The sequence below is a fragment of the Hemitrygon akajei genome, chromosome 9 (genome assembly GCF_048418815.1).
Source record: "Hemitrygon akajei chromosome 9, sHemAka1.3, whole genome shotgun sequence".
Classification (NCBI taxonomy): Eukaryota; Metazoa; Chordata; class Chondrichthyes; order Myliobatiformes; family Dasyatidae; genus Hemitrygon; species Hemitrygon akajei.
The window spans coordinates 93624587-93643783 of NC_133132.1; the positions used below are offsets into that span (position 1 = coordinate 93624587).

At 39.1% G+C, this 19197-nt stretch overlaps 1 protein-coding gene across 8 annotated transcripts in view; it reads right to left on the minus strand.

Moving 5' to 3' along the window:
* phf3 (PHD finger protein 3) overlaps positions 1 to 19197 on the minus strand; it is a 149150-nt gene that overhangs the window by 22568 nt on the left and 107385 nt on the right. For all 8 annotated transcript variants that reach the window (XM_073056517.1, XM_073056516.1, XM_073056514.1 and 5 more), the window contains 2 exons: positions 13761 to 13908; positions 12509 to 12598 (listed from right to left, as the gene is read on the minus strand). In XM_073056517.1, the coding sequence (XP_072912618.1) occupies positions 12509 to 12598; positions 13761 to 13908 (238 nt within the window). The remainder of the gene's footprint in view (positions 1 to 12508; positions 12599 to 13760; positions 13909 to 19197) is intronic.

Below are 19197 nucleotides of genomic sequence, written 5' to 3' on the forward strand. Positions count from 1 at the left end.
CAAAACTAGCTGATCTGTAAGACCATATGACAAAGGAACAGAATTAGGCCATTTGATCCATCAAGTCTGCTCTGCCATTCAATCATGACTGATTTATAATATCTCTCAACCCCATTCTCCTGCCTTCTCTCCATATATTTGACACCATTACTAATCAAGAACCTATCGACCTCCACTTTAAACATACCTAATGACTTGGGCTCCACAGCCATCTATGGCAATGTGTTCCACAGATTCACCACCCTCTGGCTAAAGAAATTCCTCATCCCTATTACAAAGTGATGTCCTTCTATTCTGAAACTGAGTGTGCAATTACTTCAAGATCTACAAGTGGGAAGACATTATAGTTATTAACAAGATTCTAGAGATCTCATAAAGACAGACTGTAAATTTAAATTCAATTAAATAATCAACAACTTGAACAGGAATTGTCCAAACAAAAACTACAGGAAGAAAATCTAGTGCTTTCCCCGTCTAGCCTATATGCAACCCCAACCACTTAAAATTAGTTTTGATTCCTTCTGTCCAGTCAACAACTAGTTGTATCATACTGCTGATTAAATCATAAGAACAAAATTGAATTGACCTTGTTACCTTATCACTGGGATTTAGCCCACCAAAACAAATCCTGAACATTTGTGAAGCAGAGCACCTGAGGGGATCACTGCAGAGGATCTCAACTTAATGTTGACCAGTTTTCATCCAGTATAATTCATTCCACGTCATATGACAATATAGCTTAGTGCGACAGATCAAGCAAAAAGCTTCCAAAACACTTACGAGATGTATTTTTATCAAACAGATAAAAGGCATAAAAAAGATCTATTCAGCTAATTACTCTCCCATCAGTCTACTAGTAATCAGCAAAGTAATGAAAGGTGTCATCCACCGTGCTATCAAATGGCACTTGCTCACCACAACCTCCTCTCCAGTCCTCAGTTCAGGTTTTATGACAGCTCATTACAACTTCGGACCAAAACTATGATCTCTACCACCTAGAAAGAAAAGGGAAACTGGTGGATGGGTTGACAGCATCTGTAGATTTCCCTTCAAGTTGTACACCATCATGAATTGGAACTATATCACAATTGTTTTATCAGTGGATTTAAATTCTGGAAATCCCCACCAAACAGCCCTTCACTCTATGGACAATAGTGGGTGATAAAAGTGGCAATTTTCCAGACCTCCAGAACCAAGCCAGAATCTATTGATTCTTGGAAGATCGTTACTAATACCTTCACAATCTCTTCAGCTACCTCTTTCAGAACCCTGGGGTGCACATCATCTGGTCCAGCCAGATGATTTATCTACCTTCAGACCTTTCAGTTTCCCAACCCTGGTAAAGGCAACTTCGCTCACTTCTGCCCCCTGACACTCTGGAACTTCTGGCATAGTGCTAGTGCCTTCCACAGTGAAAATTAATGCAAAATACATATTGAGCTCACCTGCTATTTCCTTATCCCACATTATTACCTCTCCTGCATAATTTTCCAGGGGTCTGATATCTACTCTCACCTCCCTTTTACACTTTATATATCTGAAGAAACTTCTGGTATCCTCCTCAATATTATTGGCTAGCTTAACTTTGTATTCCATCTCTTCCTTCTTACTGACTTTTTTGGTTGCCTTCTGCTAGCTTTAAAAGCTTCCCAATCCTAACTTCCCAATAACTGAGCAAAAATTATATGCCCCTGTCTTTGGCATTTATATTGGTTTTAACTACTCTTGTCAGCCATGGTTGTGTCATCCTGCATTTAGAATACTTCCTCTTTGTGAGGGTGTATCTATCCTGTGCCTTCTGAATTGCTCCCAGAAACCAGCCATTGCTACTTTGCTGTCCTGCCTGCTAGTATGCCCTTCCAATCAATTTTGGCCAGCTCTGTAATTCTATTTACTTCACCGAAACTCTGAGACATCTGACTTTAGCTTCTCCTTCTCAAATTGCAGGGTACTAATAAAAGTAGCCACTAAGCGTATGTTTGTGCTACTATAGCCTATCCATTTCAAGGTACAATATGTTGTGGTTAGATACGCTCTTCTGCACACCACTGTTGCCTTCCTGTCAGCCTGAACCAGTCTGGCCATTCCCCTCGGATCTCTTTCATTAACATATTGTTTTTGCCCATAGAACTGCCACTCACTGATTTTTTTTTGTTTTTCACACCATTCTTTGTAAACTCTAGAGACCATAGTGTGTTAAAATCCCAGCAGATCAGTGGTTTCTGAGATACTCGAATCAAGGTCAAGGTCAATTAAATTATATTTCTTCCCCATTCTGATGTTTGGTCTCAACAATAACTGAACCTCTTGACCACGTCTGTATGTTTTTATGCATTGATTTTCTGATTAGAGATTTGCACTAATGAACAGATGCATAGGGGTACTTAATAAAGTAGCTACTCAGTGTATTTCATTTCATCTTCATTCCATCATGTTTCAGCTTTCAAGATTCAAGGTTGCACAATTGTAAGGAGAACAAAATAATTGTTACACTGAATCTGATGCAGCACAATAAAAACACAAAAGAGAAAGAACACAATAAAAAGCACACACAATAAATATAATTACATAAGATAGCTTATATACATATATTGATTGTCTCTCCATAAAGTGAACTAGGCTCTATATAGCCTAGGCTGTCCTGTCTCCATTTCTGTACACCTCTGACTTTCAGTACTAATCTGAGCCTCATCATTTGCATAAGTTCTTTGATGACTCTGCGATGGTCGGGTGTATCAGAGATGGGCAGCAGTCAGACTGGTGGACAAGTTGTGTGGGAGGAATCACCTGCTGCTGAATGTGGCCAAAACCAGGAAGATGATGATTGATTTTAGGAGGAAGGGGACAGTGACGAGTCCTGTATACATTCTGGGATAAGAAACTGTGGTGGTGGAGGAGTACAAATACTTGAGTGTTCATCTCCACAACAGACTTGGCTAGAAAACCAACAGCAAGACTGTTTATAAGAAGGGGATGAGCAGGCTCTATTCTAAGGAAGTTAAGATCTTTCAATGTGTGCAGCAGGATGTTGGAGATCTTTTACCATTCTGTGGTAGTGAGTGCAGTCTTCTTGTGGCTTTATGTTGGGGGAGCAGCATCGGTGTTGGTGATGCAAAACGACTAAAACTCATCAAGAAGACAGGATCCGTCCTTGGCTACAACCCGGACTCTTTTGAGTTAGTGGTGGAGAGGAAGTCACCAAACAAACTGTTATCCATCATAGAGAATCAGGCACATCCTCTCCATGAGCTACTGAATAAGCAGTGGACCACCCTCTCAAACAGACTCATTCAGCTTTGCTGTCACAAGGATCATTACAGAAAATCTTTCCTACCAAATGCCATAAGCATATACAACAGTTCATCTGTGTGTGCCAGGAGAACACACTTCATAGTACAATAATCTCTGTTCTATTAATTTGTATATTATTGTTGTACATTAGTAAATTATTGTGTATATTATTATTCAGTACTTTAATAAGTCTGCACACTGCTAAGTGTGTTTTTAAATGTTGCTGCTGTAATGAAAGAATTTCCCACTTGAGATCAATAAAGTATTTATTATTATTATTATATAAGGTGACTGATGGTAAATTATAAAGTATGGTGGAGTTAGTGTGTGGAGCTGTTGATCAGTCTTACTTCTTGGGGAAAGGAATTGTTTTTGAGTCTGGTGGTCTTGGCTTGGACACTACATAGGCTTCTTGCTGATGTAAATGGGACAGAGTCCATGAGCAGAGTGGGTGGGATCCTTCATGATGTTAATGGCCTTTTTCCAGCACCTTTTTTCTCCTCTTCTACAAACTCTTAATACAATTCTCCCATTGGGTAATTAAGTAATTATGATATTAAAAGTACTCTACATTCATGTCAGATATCTTCTGTGTAGTTTTGACCCCCAAAGGCTCTCTGCATCCCTAAACTACAAAGTTCAGAAAAGGGAATCAGAAGAACTTGCTCAAGAACACAAAAGATTCTGCAGATGCTGGAAATCTACAGTAACACACAAAATTCTGGACAAACTTAGAAAGTCAGGCAACATTTATGGGAGGAATAAAGAGCTGACGTTTCAGGTTGAGACCCTTCCATCAGGTACAGAAGAGCTTGCTCTTTGCTGGTAGTATTTTCTTCCCACCATTTACAGTATGTCCAGTATTTAGAGAATATTTGCTATTATGTCATTAGCTCAATTGTTCCGTTAGCCATCTATTGAACGGCCCCTTTCATAAATCTATAGTTATTTTACCTAGAGAAGTGACGGTCATTGCCTTCAGACATTCTCAGTAATAAACTTTTCTTCCTGTTGGAAAAAGTACACTTGGTAATCCTCTTATCTGAGTCATAAAGTTATGGATGTCACGTGGCAGGGGTTCCCAACCCTTTTTTTATGCCATGGACCAATGCCATTAAGCAAGGGATCTGTGGACCCCATTTTGGGAACCCCTGTAACACACTGAATGACTGGTTTCAATGGACCTGAAGTATCAATAGATGCCACATTGTTTAATAATCGAGTATCATTGCACTCGTATCATGAGAAGTGAATGCTTGTCAACTTCCAAAGCAACTCTTTTAAGTAGCTCCTTAAAGTGAAAAGTGCATTCAGTGGCCACTTTATTAGGTACATCTGGTCGTTAATGCAAATATCTAATCAGCCGATCACGTGGCGGCAATGAAATGCATAAAAGCATGTCAACATGTTCAAGAGGTTCAGTTGTTGTTCAAACCAAATATCAGTATGGGGAAGAAATATGATCTAAGTGACTTTGACCATTGCTGGTGCCAGACAGGGTGGTTTGAGTATCTCTGAAACTGCTGATTTCCTGGGATTTTCACACATCCGCTGTCTCTAGAGTTTATAGAGAATGGTGTAAAAAATAGAAAAAAATCCAGTGAGTGGCAGTTTTGTAGGCAAAGATGCCCTGTTATTATGAGAGGCCAGAGGAGAATGGCCAAACTGATTAAAACTGACAAGGCGGTGACAATAACTGATAAACAACACGTAACAACAGTGATGAGTAGAAGAGCATCTCTGAACACACAACACACTGAACCTTGAAGAGGAAAGGCTATAGCAGTAGAAGACCACAAACAAATCTAAGAAAGTGGTCACCAAGTGTATGTTCTGAAGAGATAATGGTACTTGATTATTGCAGGGAGATGACATGTAGATAGATTATTTATCAAGATTTATTCTCATTTGTGAAAGCTTGTTGGTTTGGACGGGGCACCTACATATCAGGCATTCATGATCCAAGGAGGGGCCATAGTGAACAACTAAACAGCCAAATTCAACTTTTCATAAAAATCTGGGACAAAACAGATTTTTAAATGAATGTCAGTTGTTCTGCTAGCAAAACTCAGTACAGTCCTGCCTCTCGGATCAGCTTACCGGAGTGATTGTTATTGAACCAAAGAATTTATTTAGTGCACAACCAAAAAGTTATTTTACAATTTTCTTAACACTCCAACATTTGTGGAATGGGCAAATTAACCTGCTAATTGCTTTTATATAATAGAAATATTGAGATATTTTCCTGTGGGACAAAGCAACTCCTAGAAGAGGAAAGAATACTGATTACTAAGTAGACATATATTTCACTTCAACTGTCAGGGTCAGAATGTCAATAGGATTTTTTTTAGCATCAGATGAACTCTATATCCTCTGTAGTGTTCTAGAGAGTTGCTCAATACACCTTTCATTATCTCCAGAGTATCAAAATGTTTTGATTTGAACAAGGTGCTAGAAAATGTGGTAACCACATCTGAAAAGAGGAAATGAATAAATAAACGGTCATATTAACTGGCACTTATCAGCACCATTCATGAGGATACTGTAGAGGTACGGTTACTGGATCAAATGATTTTGAGTATTTTCCAGTTTTGGACAAAAACTCACATAAAATTGGAACCTGTTCCTAATTCTATGGTGGCCTGTGTTGGGCACTACACAGAATCCAATTGTGGATTACAGTCTGAATGTAATTCTGTCTTTACAGTGGTGATCAGCTCTTGGGTTCTGCTCCAGATCAAACCCGGACAAGACCATGCTGCTGGACCTTTTGATTCAGAGGACCACTGAGATAATGTATCTACATCCAGCTCAGGTATTAGTGGACTTCTGACAACAATCACAGGGAGTCAGGTGTAGAGATCAGAAGGGCTGCCTATGTCTTAAGCCGTACAAGGTAGGTGGGATTTTTAATATTCCTCCTCAGTGTTAAGAAAGTCATGGCTGCTCAACACAGGTGGGGATTTATTGGAGGACATTTATAGTACATTATCAAGGAGGTGCTACATGCAGCGCTTCAGTGCACTGAGGTGGATAAATCCTCAGGGCCTGATGAAGTGCATCCTCAGACAATGTGGGAAACTGTGGAGGCTCTTACAGTGACTTCATCAGAGCCACTGATGAAGTACCCAAAGACTGGAAGGTCACCAGTGTTGTTCAACTGTTTAAGAAGTGTAGATAGAATAGGTATAGAAATTGAGATGTTAACAAGTATGTAAGTGATGGGACTTAATGTTGCAATCATTGCTGAGGTTGTGTACAGTTTTGGTTGCCCTAATATAGAAAAGACACAAGTGAAGTGTCTCTAGAAAGACTGGAATGAGTGCAGCAAAGACTTACAAGGACATTGTCAAGACTAGAAGGCCTGAGTTATTGGAAGGGATTGGCAACGCTAGGTTTTAAACAGGAGAATGAGAGGCAACTTGAAGAAGTGTTTAAAATTACAGTTAGAAGAAAAGTTTGTGAACCCTTTGCAATTACCTGGTTTTCTGCATTAATTACTCATAAAATGAGATCTGGTCTTGATCCAAGTCACAATAAATGACAAACACAATCTGCCTAAACTAATAACACACCAGCAATTCTACTTTTCATGTCTTTATTGAACACATTGTTTAATCATTCACAGTCCAGGCTGGAAAAGGAATGTGAACCCTTGTATTTAATAACTGCTAGAACCTCCTTTAGCAACAATAACCTCCAGCAAACATTTCCTGTAGCTGTTGACTTGCACAATGGCGAGGAGGAATTTTAGACCATTCCTCCATATAAAACTGTTTCAGTGCATCAATATTTCTGGGATACCTTGCATGGAAGTCCTCTTCAGGTCATGCCACAGCATCTCAATTGTGTTAAGGTCAGGACTCTGTCTTGGCCATTCCAAAACACAAATTTTCTCCTTTTTAAACCATTCTGTTTTTGATCTACTCTTGTATCTTGGATCGTCTTGTTGCATCATCCAAATTCTACTAAGCTTCAGGTGACAGACTGCTTCCCTGATATTCTCCTATAAAATGTCTTGGTGCAATTTTGAATTCATTGTTCCCTCAATGATTGCAAGCTGTCCATGCCCTGAGGCAGCAAAGCAGTCCCAAACCATGATGCTCCTTCTATGATACTTCACAGTTGGGATGAGGCTTTGGTGTTGGTGTTCAGTGCTCTTTTTTACCTCCCAACAGAGTGGTGTGCATTTCTGCCAAAGACTTCAACTTTTGTCTCATTTGTCTACAGGACACTGTTGCAGAAGCGTTGTGGAACATTCAGGTGACCTGTTGCAAATTTGAGATATATGGCAGTTTTTTTGGAGAGCAGTTTCCTCTATGGTGTCCTTTCATGAACACCATTCTTGTTCAGTATTTTTTCTTGTAGTGGACACATAAACATAGACTTTAGCAAGTTCTAGAGATTTCTGCAGGTCTTTTGCTGTTACTTTTGGGATGCTTTTTCATCTCCATCAATGCACATTGTGATCTTTGCAGGATGCTCACTTCTAGGGAGAGCAGTACAGGTTTCCCCTGCTATCCGAAGGTAGAGTGTTCCTATGAAAAGATTCGTCTCATCATGGTGGGTCTCATGGTGGCTAACGAACTGGTGCATAGCCAACAACCTGTCTCTTAATGTGAACAAAACAAAAGAGATGGTTGTTGACTTCAGGAGGGCATGGAGCGACCACTCCCCGCTGAACATCGACGGCTCCTCGGTAGAAATCATTAAGAGCACCAAATTTCTTGGTGTTCACCTGGTGGAGAATCTCACCTGGTCCCTCAACACCAGCTCCATAGCAAAGAAAGCCCAGCAGCGTCTCTACTTTCTGCGAAGGCTGAGGAAAGTCCATCTCCCACCCCCCACCCCCCCCCCCCCCCCATCCTCATCACATTCTATAGGGGTTGTATTGAGAGCATCCTGAGCAGCTGCATCACTAACTGGTTCGGAAATTGCACCATCTCGGATCACAAGACCCTGCAGCGGATAGAGGTCAGCTGAGAAGATTATTGGGGTCTCTCTTCCTGCCATCACGGATATTTACACTACACGCTGCATCCACAAAGGAAACAGCATTATGAAGGACCCCATGCACCCCTCATACAATCTCTTCTCCCTCCTGCCGTCTTGGAAAAGGCTCCAAAGCATTCGGGTTCTCAAAACCAGACTATGTAACAGTTTCTTCCCCCAAGCTATCAGACTCCTCAACATCCAAAGCCTGGACTGACACCTTGTCCTATTGTCCTGTTTATTATTTATTGTAATGCCTGCACTGTTTTTGTGCATTTTACGCAGTCCTGTGTAGGTCTGTAGTCTAGTGTAGCTTTCTCTGTGTTGTTTTTTTTACGTAGTTCGGTCTAGTTTTTGTACTGTGTCATGTAACACCATGGTCCTGAAAAACGTTGTCTCATTTTTACTATGTACTGTACCAGCAGTTATGGTTGAAATGACAATAAAAGTGACTTGACTTGACTTGGGTAAGCCGGAATGTTGTAAAGTGAAGTAGCAATTACCATTACTTTATATGGGAAAAATTTTTAAGTGTTCCCAGACCCAAAAAATAACCTATCAAATCAAACCAGATAACACATAAAACCTAAAATAACACGAACATAAGTAAAAGCAAGAATGATATGATAAATATACAGCCTATATAAAATAGAAATATTGTATGTACGGTGTAGCTTCATTTATCAAAATCTGCAAGACAGTGAGCCAAAATCAATGTGGAGGAAAAAAATCAGCACATACACACCTACACACGTACACGCACAACTCCCCGCACAAGGCTTCACGGTCATGGTAGTCTTTCTCAGGGTAAGCACATGTATAAAGTGGGCGTCTTTTTTTCGTAAAAGCGAAAATCCTCTGATTAGCGAAAACAGATACTAATGTAGATCTTTTGTAACAGCAAGCTGTCATAAAGCAAACGTTCGAAAAACGGGAACCACCTGTAACAGTAATGAATTTCATCCACTTGCAGACAATTTCTCTGTGAACTGATGAACACTCAGATCTTTAGAAACGCTTTTGTAGCCTTTTCCAGCTTCATGCATCTCTGCAATTTTCTTCTAAGGTCCTCTGAAAGTCGTCTTGATCGAGGCATGGTACACATACAGATCTTCCTTGAGAAGGCTCTGTCAGTAACCTAACTTTGTGTGTCTTTTTATAGGGCAGGGTACCTCTACAACCCACACCTCCAATCTCATCTCAATGGCATTACCTCAGAGGTTTACAAACTTTTTTTGAACCTAGACTGTTTGTTTTAATGGTGTACTCAGTATTGACAAGAAAAAGTACAATTGTTTGGGTGTTATTTGTTAAGGCAGATTGCATTTGTCTATTATTGTGACTTAGGTGAAGATCAGACCACATTTTATGGGTTATTAATGCAGAAAACCAGGTTAACAAACTTTTCCTTGCAACTGTATGTCTGACATAGATAAAATGGATGTCTTTTCCCCAAGGTAGGACAGTCCAAACCTGGGGAGCACAAGTTTAGGGTGAGAGGAGACCAGAGGGTCAACTTCATCAATGCAGAGGGTGATAAGTATATAGAATGAGTTGCTAGAGGAAGTGGTTGAGCCAGGGACATTAGTATTATTTAAGAAGCACACGGATAGATATATGGAGGGAAATGGGCTGAACGCAGGAAATTGGGACTGATTGGGTAGGCACTGTGGTTGCCATGAAATGGTTGACCTTAAGAGCTTATAATACTTTATGTCCCTTTGAATTCTAACTGCCTTTCATTAATTTCCTGCTAATGATCTTTATAAGGCATCAACAGAAGTTTTAATGGTCTAGTCTTTGTGATGGCTTGTCACTTTTTATCAAAAATGCAACTGCAAATAAATGCCATTCTTTCAAATGCATCTGAGAGAACACCTACAGATTCAGACATCCTCTCTGAAGTACTCACTTGATTAATGGCTTCTGCAACTAAATGAAGGAATGAATCTATACTCAAATAATGGAGAACTGTGCTTTGTGTTAAGCATGCATCTCAATAAGCCAGTAATTTTAAATCATTTGCAATCTTCCCAGAGAAGTGAATTGTGAAACATAAAGTTTGTTAAATTTCCAGAAACCAATTCAGTCATTCTAAATCAATGAGACTGATTAGACAGTGCCAGTTCCTTCAATTATTATGCACATATTGGTAGGATTCCAATTTCAAGAAACAACATGATTCTAAAAAACTGAAGAAAATCTAAAATTCCAAACTGAAAATGTCAGTTCATTGCAATATAAGAAAAATATTCAAGATTGTTTAACATCATTTCCAGTACACAAGTTAAAAGAGAATGAAGTAATTGCTTCTCTGGATCTGATGCAGCACAAAAAAAACAATAAGATACAGAATACAATAAGTAAAAAATACAATACATGTTAGCTTATATACATAAATTCATTGTAACACTAGGCATAGGAGTGTCTGTACATAATGTGACTCAGACAGGAAATGATAAAGCTGTGGTGGTGAGGGTGTTGCGTGGTGGGTTAGTGGGTGGAGGTGTTGATCAGGCTTACTACTTGTGGAAAGTAACTGTTTTTGAATCTGGTGGTCCTAGTGTGGGTACTATGTAGAATCCTCCCTGATGTAGATCAGGGAAAGAAAAGTGATATTTTGTTTATGGGGTAGAAATATTATATTAAGGAGTCTTACTAAAATGACCACTTACATTCTAATTTCGTGTTCAGTCACTTACGGCTGGTGCAAGATTTATGTTTCTTGAAATCAGTCATTTAAATTAATCACTCATCTGATAATCAATTATCATAACAAATATTCTTTACATGAACTAGAGATAATTCCATTCCTATTACAAAACACCAGAATGTTACCACTAAAAATACAGTAATTGCTTCTCCTACTATTTTTCTCTTGCATAATTCCTGAATATAATCCTTATTATTTGATTATTATTGTATATGAAATTTTGTTTTGATTCTCCTATTTCACTGTTCTATGAGGCTCCTCATATTCTGCAGAGTTTCTAAGGAAGATAAAATACTGATTAGTATCCCGTTCGTACCTCTGATGCCCACAGTAGCCATCAGAAGACACACAAGAGCAAACTTGCAAGGGTCAAGATGGTGGTTTGAGTATCTCCGAAACTGCTGATTTCTTGGGATTTTCACACGCTACTGTCTCTAGAGTTTACAGAGAATGGTGTGAAAAGCAAACAAAATCCAGTCAGCATTAGTTCTGTGGGTGAAAATTAATGAGAGATTGGAGGAGAATGGCCAGACTGGTTCAAGCTGACAGAAAGATGACAGTAACTCATATAAACATGCCTCACAACAGCAGTGTGCAGAAGAGCATCTCTGAATGCATAACACGACAAACCTTGAAACCGATGAGACCACACCAGGTTCAACTGCTGTACCTAATAAAGTGGTCACTTTATTAGTAAGTAAATACACTTACTAATGATTTTGCTACAGCAACAGCATGCAATGTCCTTTCAAGGAATTGTGATCAGAACTCATTCTAGCCCTGCCGTTTTACTGCTGGGTTGATAGTATGCTTACACTTTTCATTAGATTCGCCACTGCCTTGTAATTTAATGTCACATCTCAATATCCTATGCAGGTATTGAGTCTGCAAATTGGAAATGGAAATGAAAACTCCACTGCAAGAAAATTATATAGCTTTTAACAAATTATTGTTCATGGCAGTTTACATATCACGGAAGTGAATGCTCAAGAAATGAAGTATGAAAATTAGCATACCACATGGAATTTGCTAGCTATTAAAATTAATAGATGAAATAAATGTTTCCAATATAGGGTGAGCCTGGGATCTGAGGGCACAGCCTCAGAATACAAGGACATCCCTTTAGAACAGAGATGAAGAGTAATTTCTTTAGCCAGAAGGTGGTAAATCTGTGGAATTCATTGCCACTGGCAGGAGAATGAGGTTGAGAGAGAAAATAATTCAGTCATGATTGAATGGCAGCGAAGACTTGATGGGCCAAATGGCCAAATTCTGCTTCTGTGTCTTATGGCCTAAAATGTGCATATAATATGGAACTCCTTGATTAAATTTTCAAACATGTGCTCCTGTCACATTCAGCATTGTAGTAGGAACAATAATTCCAAAAATTGCATTTCCAAAATTAATTTTTAAAAATCATACATATTAATAATATGAATTATTTCTTATTACACAATATTAATATTTATGGAGAATTGTGTTCTGGATAACTGATGCATTTTCAAAGTATACCTTAGTTCCTGAGGCTTTTATCTTGTCCACATAGTCCCAAACCATCTGAGGAGGAATCCTCCCTCCTACTTGTATGGTATCTGGTAAATCCTTTGGAGGGGGAAAATAAACTTTGTTCAATGATTGGAGCACATGTAAAAAAAAATCCAACAATTTTCAAGTTCATTAATTCCACTTGTCTTTCCAATCATTTCCCTTTTCTGCCATTGCTCCCTAACTGAGAACCCCCAGCTTATACAATAAAAATATTTATTTTCAAAGAGGTTGCAGTTGTAACTTAGTTATTGTTTCATACTTTCACTGGATAAGCCTTTTGGCAGCAACTTTTACTGAAAATAATTTGAGAGATACAGTAGGACAATAGGCCCTTTCAGAATGAGCCCGTGTCACCTATTTATAACATGTAACCAATTTACATACTAACCTATACGTCTTTGGAATGTGGGATGAAACCGGAGCACCCGGAAGAAACCCACGCAATCACAGAGAGAATACAAACAACGGTGGAATTGAACCCAGATTGCTGGCGTTATAATAGGGTTACAATAACTGCTATGCTAACCATGCCACTCCTAAGCAGCAATGGGGAATATATTGGACAGAAACTTAATCCATCTGCTACATTTCTCAATTCTTCTTTCTTTCTCTAGGCTCCCCAAACCAATTATTTTAAAATTACAATTTTTTTTTCCATTTCCTGGGCTTTTTTTTTCCTAATGCTCTGTCTGGAGTGATCAATGAAAAGAAGATTTTCTGATTACTTTTTCAAACCAGGAGTTACTTTATCTCAGTTTGACTCTGCAAAATCAAAGTGATTAAGACTGAGACCAATTAGTTTGGAAAGCAGGAGAAGGAGAAAATGGCAAGAGTATCAATTCTCTCTGACAATTCCTCTCTAGTAGACTCTGCAGATTTAACACTAGTGGTAAAGAGAAATCTATCAATGGTTAATGAAATTGTGCTAATTGATTATTGAAAGCTGAAACATTCTATATTCTCAATTTGCTGTTTCAGCGGCCTTCTATTTGCCACACCCAGCGCTCTCCTGCATATGCAAAACCAACAATTGTAAAATTATAGCTTTTAATGAGACACATACTTGGAGACTTTGAGCGTTATTTTATCATGAAAATATCTGGCAAACTCAAGTTAAGTACTGTATCCTGCATTATATTTTTCTGCAATAAAACTACACAGACAGGTAAGTACATGTCAATACTTTAAAATGCTTTAAATACTTTAGGAATAGTACCTCGGTTAGGTGATCCGATGAGCCAGAGACAGGATAAGCTTTGGTAACAAATTTGGCCACACTAGGCATATTGATAAATCCCTTCCAGAGAGAATCCAGTCGAGCTAGAAACCTTGATTCATCTTCTGCAATGTCATATACATCTGACCTGAATTTAACACAAAAATAAATGAAACACAAATCTAACAGACAAATTGAAACACTAACCTAACAAAAAGATCAATTTAAACTTATCACACAAAACTATGATTTGCTTTAGAGCAGTGGTTCCCAACCTTTTTTTGGCCATGCCCCACCTAATCACCTCTAAAATCCTGATGCCCCCTGTGGTGATATATAATTCTTATTATTCAAAAAGTGAACTCCTATTCACCTGGAGGAAGCCTAAAAGACCATTAACTTGGTTTAAACAAGCTTCCAAAGAACATGGCATTCATGAAAGAGAAAAATAAAAGAACCAAAGGACTGTTAAAGTTCTGAGGAAGAAATTACTAAGAAATTGTAAAAAAAAGAACATTAATTGATATTAAAATAATAATAATAAATAAATAAAACAATGCCGATTCGTTTCTACAGCATACAAAGACAGATACATCGTTTAAAAGAGATGACGCAATGTACACACCTTCACACCACCAAGAACCGAAAGCTACTGCAAAAAGCAGCATTGGCGCGACCTCGTACGAGTTTCTTACGCATTTGGACTTGTTCATTCGTTCCTTCCTACATCAGTCAATTCATTAATTTAATTATGAAAGCCATTTGATGGTTGTAATGATGGTGATACACTATATATACAGTACATACGCAATTACACATGTACTACACACAAGTATTTTTATGTATGCATACTGTATATACACATATGTATTAACTCGCACAAACACTCATACTCACACAGACTTACTAGAAAAAATTCACTGTTAATAACTCATTCTCAAATTGCCCCCCTTAAAAATCAAATTACCCCCCTGTGGGGCGTACGCCCCACATTGGGAACCACTGCTTTAGAGCATAAGTTACATTTATAAATACTCTTATTAAATACGATCATGTCTACGCCAACTTTTTATTGAAGAAATCCTTAGCAAATTACATGGAGTTTTCTCCGCCATTCAATTTTTGTTTTCTTCTGTCTATCCACTTATTCCTTTGAAGGTGAAATACTGAAACAATGTTTGTCTCAATTATTTGATAAAGAATGCCACCCATATTTTACTCTATGCAGGTGAATTTCTGAGAACTTCCTATTGTCACTCTCCTCTCAGTAAAAACGATAAATATACTTGTTACATACTCACTACTCAGAAAGACATACTTCTGAGCAATTCAGAGTTGGGCAGAGGTGAAATTCAAAAGATAAGTGATTTGAAGGTGAAGATTTAATGAAAGGAAATGTACAAAATTTGATGGAAGAGAAAGGAAATGCTAGGTCTGAGAATGACCAAGAACAGATGGAAGGAGCATTATTAACATCAGAAGCAGCAGTCTCATGACTTAATAAAATGGGCCAATTTTATTGCATTATGGCATCTAAGAGCATCGCTCCTGATTCAGAATTAGCCCTGCATCATTCAGCTCAGAACATTTTTATACACCGTGTTGCTAAACTGTGAGACAATTATAGGCCACCTAATGGGGAGCGTGAGTTGGAAGAGCAAATGTGTAAGGAGATAGCAGATATTTGTAGTAAACACAAGGTGGTGATTGTGGGAGATTTTAATTTTCCACACATAGATTGGGAAGCTCATTCTGTAAAAGGGCTGGATGGTTTAGAGTTTGTGAAATGTGTGCAGGATAGCTTTTTGCAACAATACATAGAAGTACCGACTAGAGATGGGGCAGTGTTGGATCTCCTGTTAGGGAATGCGATAGGTCAGCTGACAGATGTATGTGTTGGGGAGCACTTCGGGTCCAGTGATCACAATAGCATTAGCTTCAATATAATTATGGAGAAGGACAGGACTGGACCTAGAGTTGAGATTTTTGATTGGAGAAAGGCTAACTTTGAGGAGATGCGCAGGGATTTAGAGAGAGTGGAATGGGTCAAGTTGTTTTATGGGAAGGATGTAATAGAGAAATGGAGGTCATTTAAAGGGTGAAATTATGAGGGTACAGAATCTTTATGTTCCTGTTCGGTTGAAAGGAAAGATTAAAGGTTTGAAAGCGCCATGGTTTTCAAGGGATATTAGAAACTTGGTTCGAAAAAAGAGGGATGTCTACAATAGATATAGGCAGCATGGAGTAAAGGAATTGCTCGAGGAATATAAAGAATGTAAAAGGAAACTTAAGAAAGAGATTAGAAAAGCTAAAAGAAGTTACGAGTTTGGTTTGGCAAATAAGGTGGAAGTCAATCCGAAAGGCTTCTACAGTTATATTAAAAGCAAGAGGATAGTGAGGGATAAAATTGGTCCCTTAGAGAATCAGGGTGGTCAGCTATGTGTGGAGCCGAGGGAGATGGGAGAGATTTTGAACGATTTCTTCTCTTCGGTATTCACTAAGGAGAAGGATATCGAATGGTGTAAGGTGTGGGAAACAAGTAAGGAAGTTATGGAACCTATGACAATTAAAGAGGTGGAAGTACTGGCGCTTTTAAGAAATTTAAAAGTGGATAAATCTCCGGGTCCTGACCGGATATTCCCCAGGACCTTGAGGGAAGTTTGTGTAGAGATAGCAGGAGCTCTGACGGAGATCTTTCAGATGTCATTAGAAACAGGGATTGTGCCGGAGGATTGGCGTATTGCTCATGTGGTTCCATTGTTTAAAAAGGGTTCTAGAAGTAAGCCTGGCAATTATAGACCTGTCAGTTTGACATCAGTGGTGGGTAAATTAATGGAAAGTATTCTTAGAGATAGTATTTATAATTATCTGGATAGACAGGATCTGATTAGGAGTAGCCAGCATGGATTTGTGCGTGGAAGGTCATGTTTGACAAACCTTATTGAATTTTTTGAAGTAGTTACGAGGAATGTTGACGAGGGTAAGGCAGTGGATGTAGTCTATATGGACTTCAGCAAGGCCTTTGACAAAGTTCCACATGGAAGGTTAGTTAAGAAGGTTCAGTCGTTAGGTATTAGTGCTGGAGTAATAAAATGGATTCAACAGTGGCTAGATGGGAGATGCCAGAGAGTAGTGGTGGATAATTGTTTATCGGGATGGAGGCCGGTGACTAGCGGGGTGCCTCAGGGATCTGTTTTGGGCCCAATGTTGTTTGTAATATACATAAATGATCTGGATGATGGGGTGGTAAATTGGATTAGTAAGTATGCTGATGATACTAAGGTAGGAGGTGTTGTGGATAATGAGGTGGGTTTTCAAAGCTTGCAGGGAGATTTATGCCGGTTAGAAGAATGGGCTGAACGTTGGCAGATGGAGTTTAATGCTGAGAAGTGTGAGGTTCTACATTTTGGCAGGAATAATCCAAATAGAACATACAGGGTAAATGGTAGGGCATTGAGGAATGCAGTGGAACAGAGAGATCTAGGAATAACAGTGCATAGTTCCCTGAAGGTGGAGTCTCATGTAGATAGGGTGGTGAAGAAGGCTTTTGGAACGCTGGCCTTTATAAATCAGAGCATTGAGTACAGAAGTTGGGATGTAATGTTAAAATTGTACAAGGCATTGGTAAGGCCAAATTTGGAATATTGTGTACAGTTCTGGTCACCGAATTATAGGAAAGATATCAATAAATTAGAGAGAGTGCAGAGACGATTTACTAGGATGTTACCAGGGTTTCAGCACTTAAGTTACAGAGAAAGGTTGAACAAGTTAGGTCTCTATTCATTGGAGCGTAGAAGGTTGAGGGGGGATTTGATCGAGGTATTTAAAATGTTGAGAGGGATAGATAGAGTTGACGTGAATAGGCTGTTTCCATTGAGAGTAGGGGAGATTCAAACGAGAGGACATGATTTGAGAGTTAGGGGGCAAAAGTTTAAGGGAAACACGAGGGGGTATTTCTTTACTCAGAGAGTGATAGCTGTGTGGAATGAGCTTCCTGTAGAAGTAGTAGAGGCCAGATCAGTTGTGTCATTTAAGGTAAAATTGGATAGGTATATGGATAGGAAAGGAGTGGAGGGTTATGGGCTGAGTGCGGGTAGGTGGGACTAGGTGAGATTAAGAGTTCGGCACGGACTAGGAGGGCCGGAATGGCCTGTTTCCGTGCTGTGATTGTTATATGGTTATATGGTTATATAACACAAGTGAACCAAGACACCAGTGAAGAAAAAACAGTGAAGTATATTGTTTAAAAACGAATATACAAAGATAAACACTAGGACTGAGAAGGTGGCAAATTTAGAGACAGCATGAACAAGATGAGCCAAAAAACCCGCTTCTGTGCTGAACAACACTATGGTTCAATATTTTATCAGAAAAATAAGAAATCATTTGAGATAGGAAAAAGAAGGAAATCATAAAACAAATTTCTGTACATACACATAGTATTTCTTTATTTGACAGTTATTTGTTTACCTTGTTCTACCTCAATGCACTGTGTAAAGATATGATTTGTATGAACAGTGAACAGTTTGTAAGGAAAGCTTTTCACTGTACATTGGTACATGTGAAAAAAGTACACCAAAAAGTACATCAATCTCAAACCTAAGGAGAACTGGTGTTTAGTATATGATGCTTTAATGCAGAATCCAACCAGTTTTAAATAATGAGCAGTATAAAAGATACAATGAGACTTCCAGTATGGCGCAGATACAGCCAGCAGCATAACCAGTAAGGGCTCCCAGGTGGTCTTATTTCCTCCTAAATAAGAAACGGTTATTTAAACAGAAAAGTGGGTCTTGTAGCATGAAAGGGGGAAACAAAAGAAAGACAAGAGGAAAACTGCAACAAAACCTGAAGACAAGAGATAAAATATTGACTGACAGTGAGGACACTGACGATGGCGCTAGCAACCAAGCTAAACTAAACCTGCGTCTCAATGTCACCAAGACCAAGGAGATGGTGGTGGACTTTAGGAGATCTAGGCCTCATATGGAGCCAGTGATCATTAATGGAGAATGTGTGGAGCAGGTTAAGACCTACAAGTATCTGGGAGTACAGTTGGACGAGAAGCTAGACTGGACTGCCAACACAGATGCCTTGTGCAGGAAGGCACAGAGTCGACTGTACTTCCTTAGAAGGTTGGCGTCATTCAATGTCTGCAGTGAGATGCTGATGATGTTCTATAGGTCAGTTGTTGAGAGCGCCCTCTTCTTTGTGGTGGCGTGTTGGGGAGGAAGCATTAAGAAGAAGGACGCCTCACGTCTTAATAAGCTGATAAGGAAGGCGGGCTCTGTCGTGGGCAAAGTACTGGAGAGTTTAACATCGGTAGCTGAGCGAAGGGCGCTGAGTAGGCTACGGTCAATTATGGAAAACCCTGAACATCCTCTACATAGCACCATCCAGAGACAGAGAAGCAGTTTCAGCGACAGGTTACTGTCGA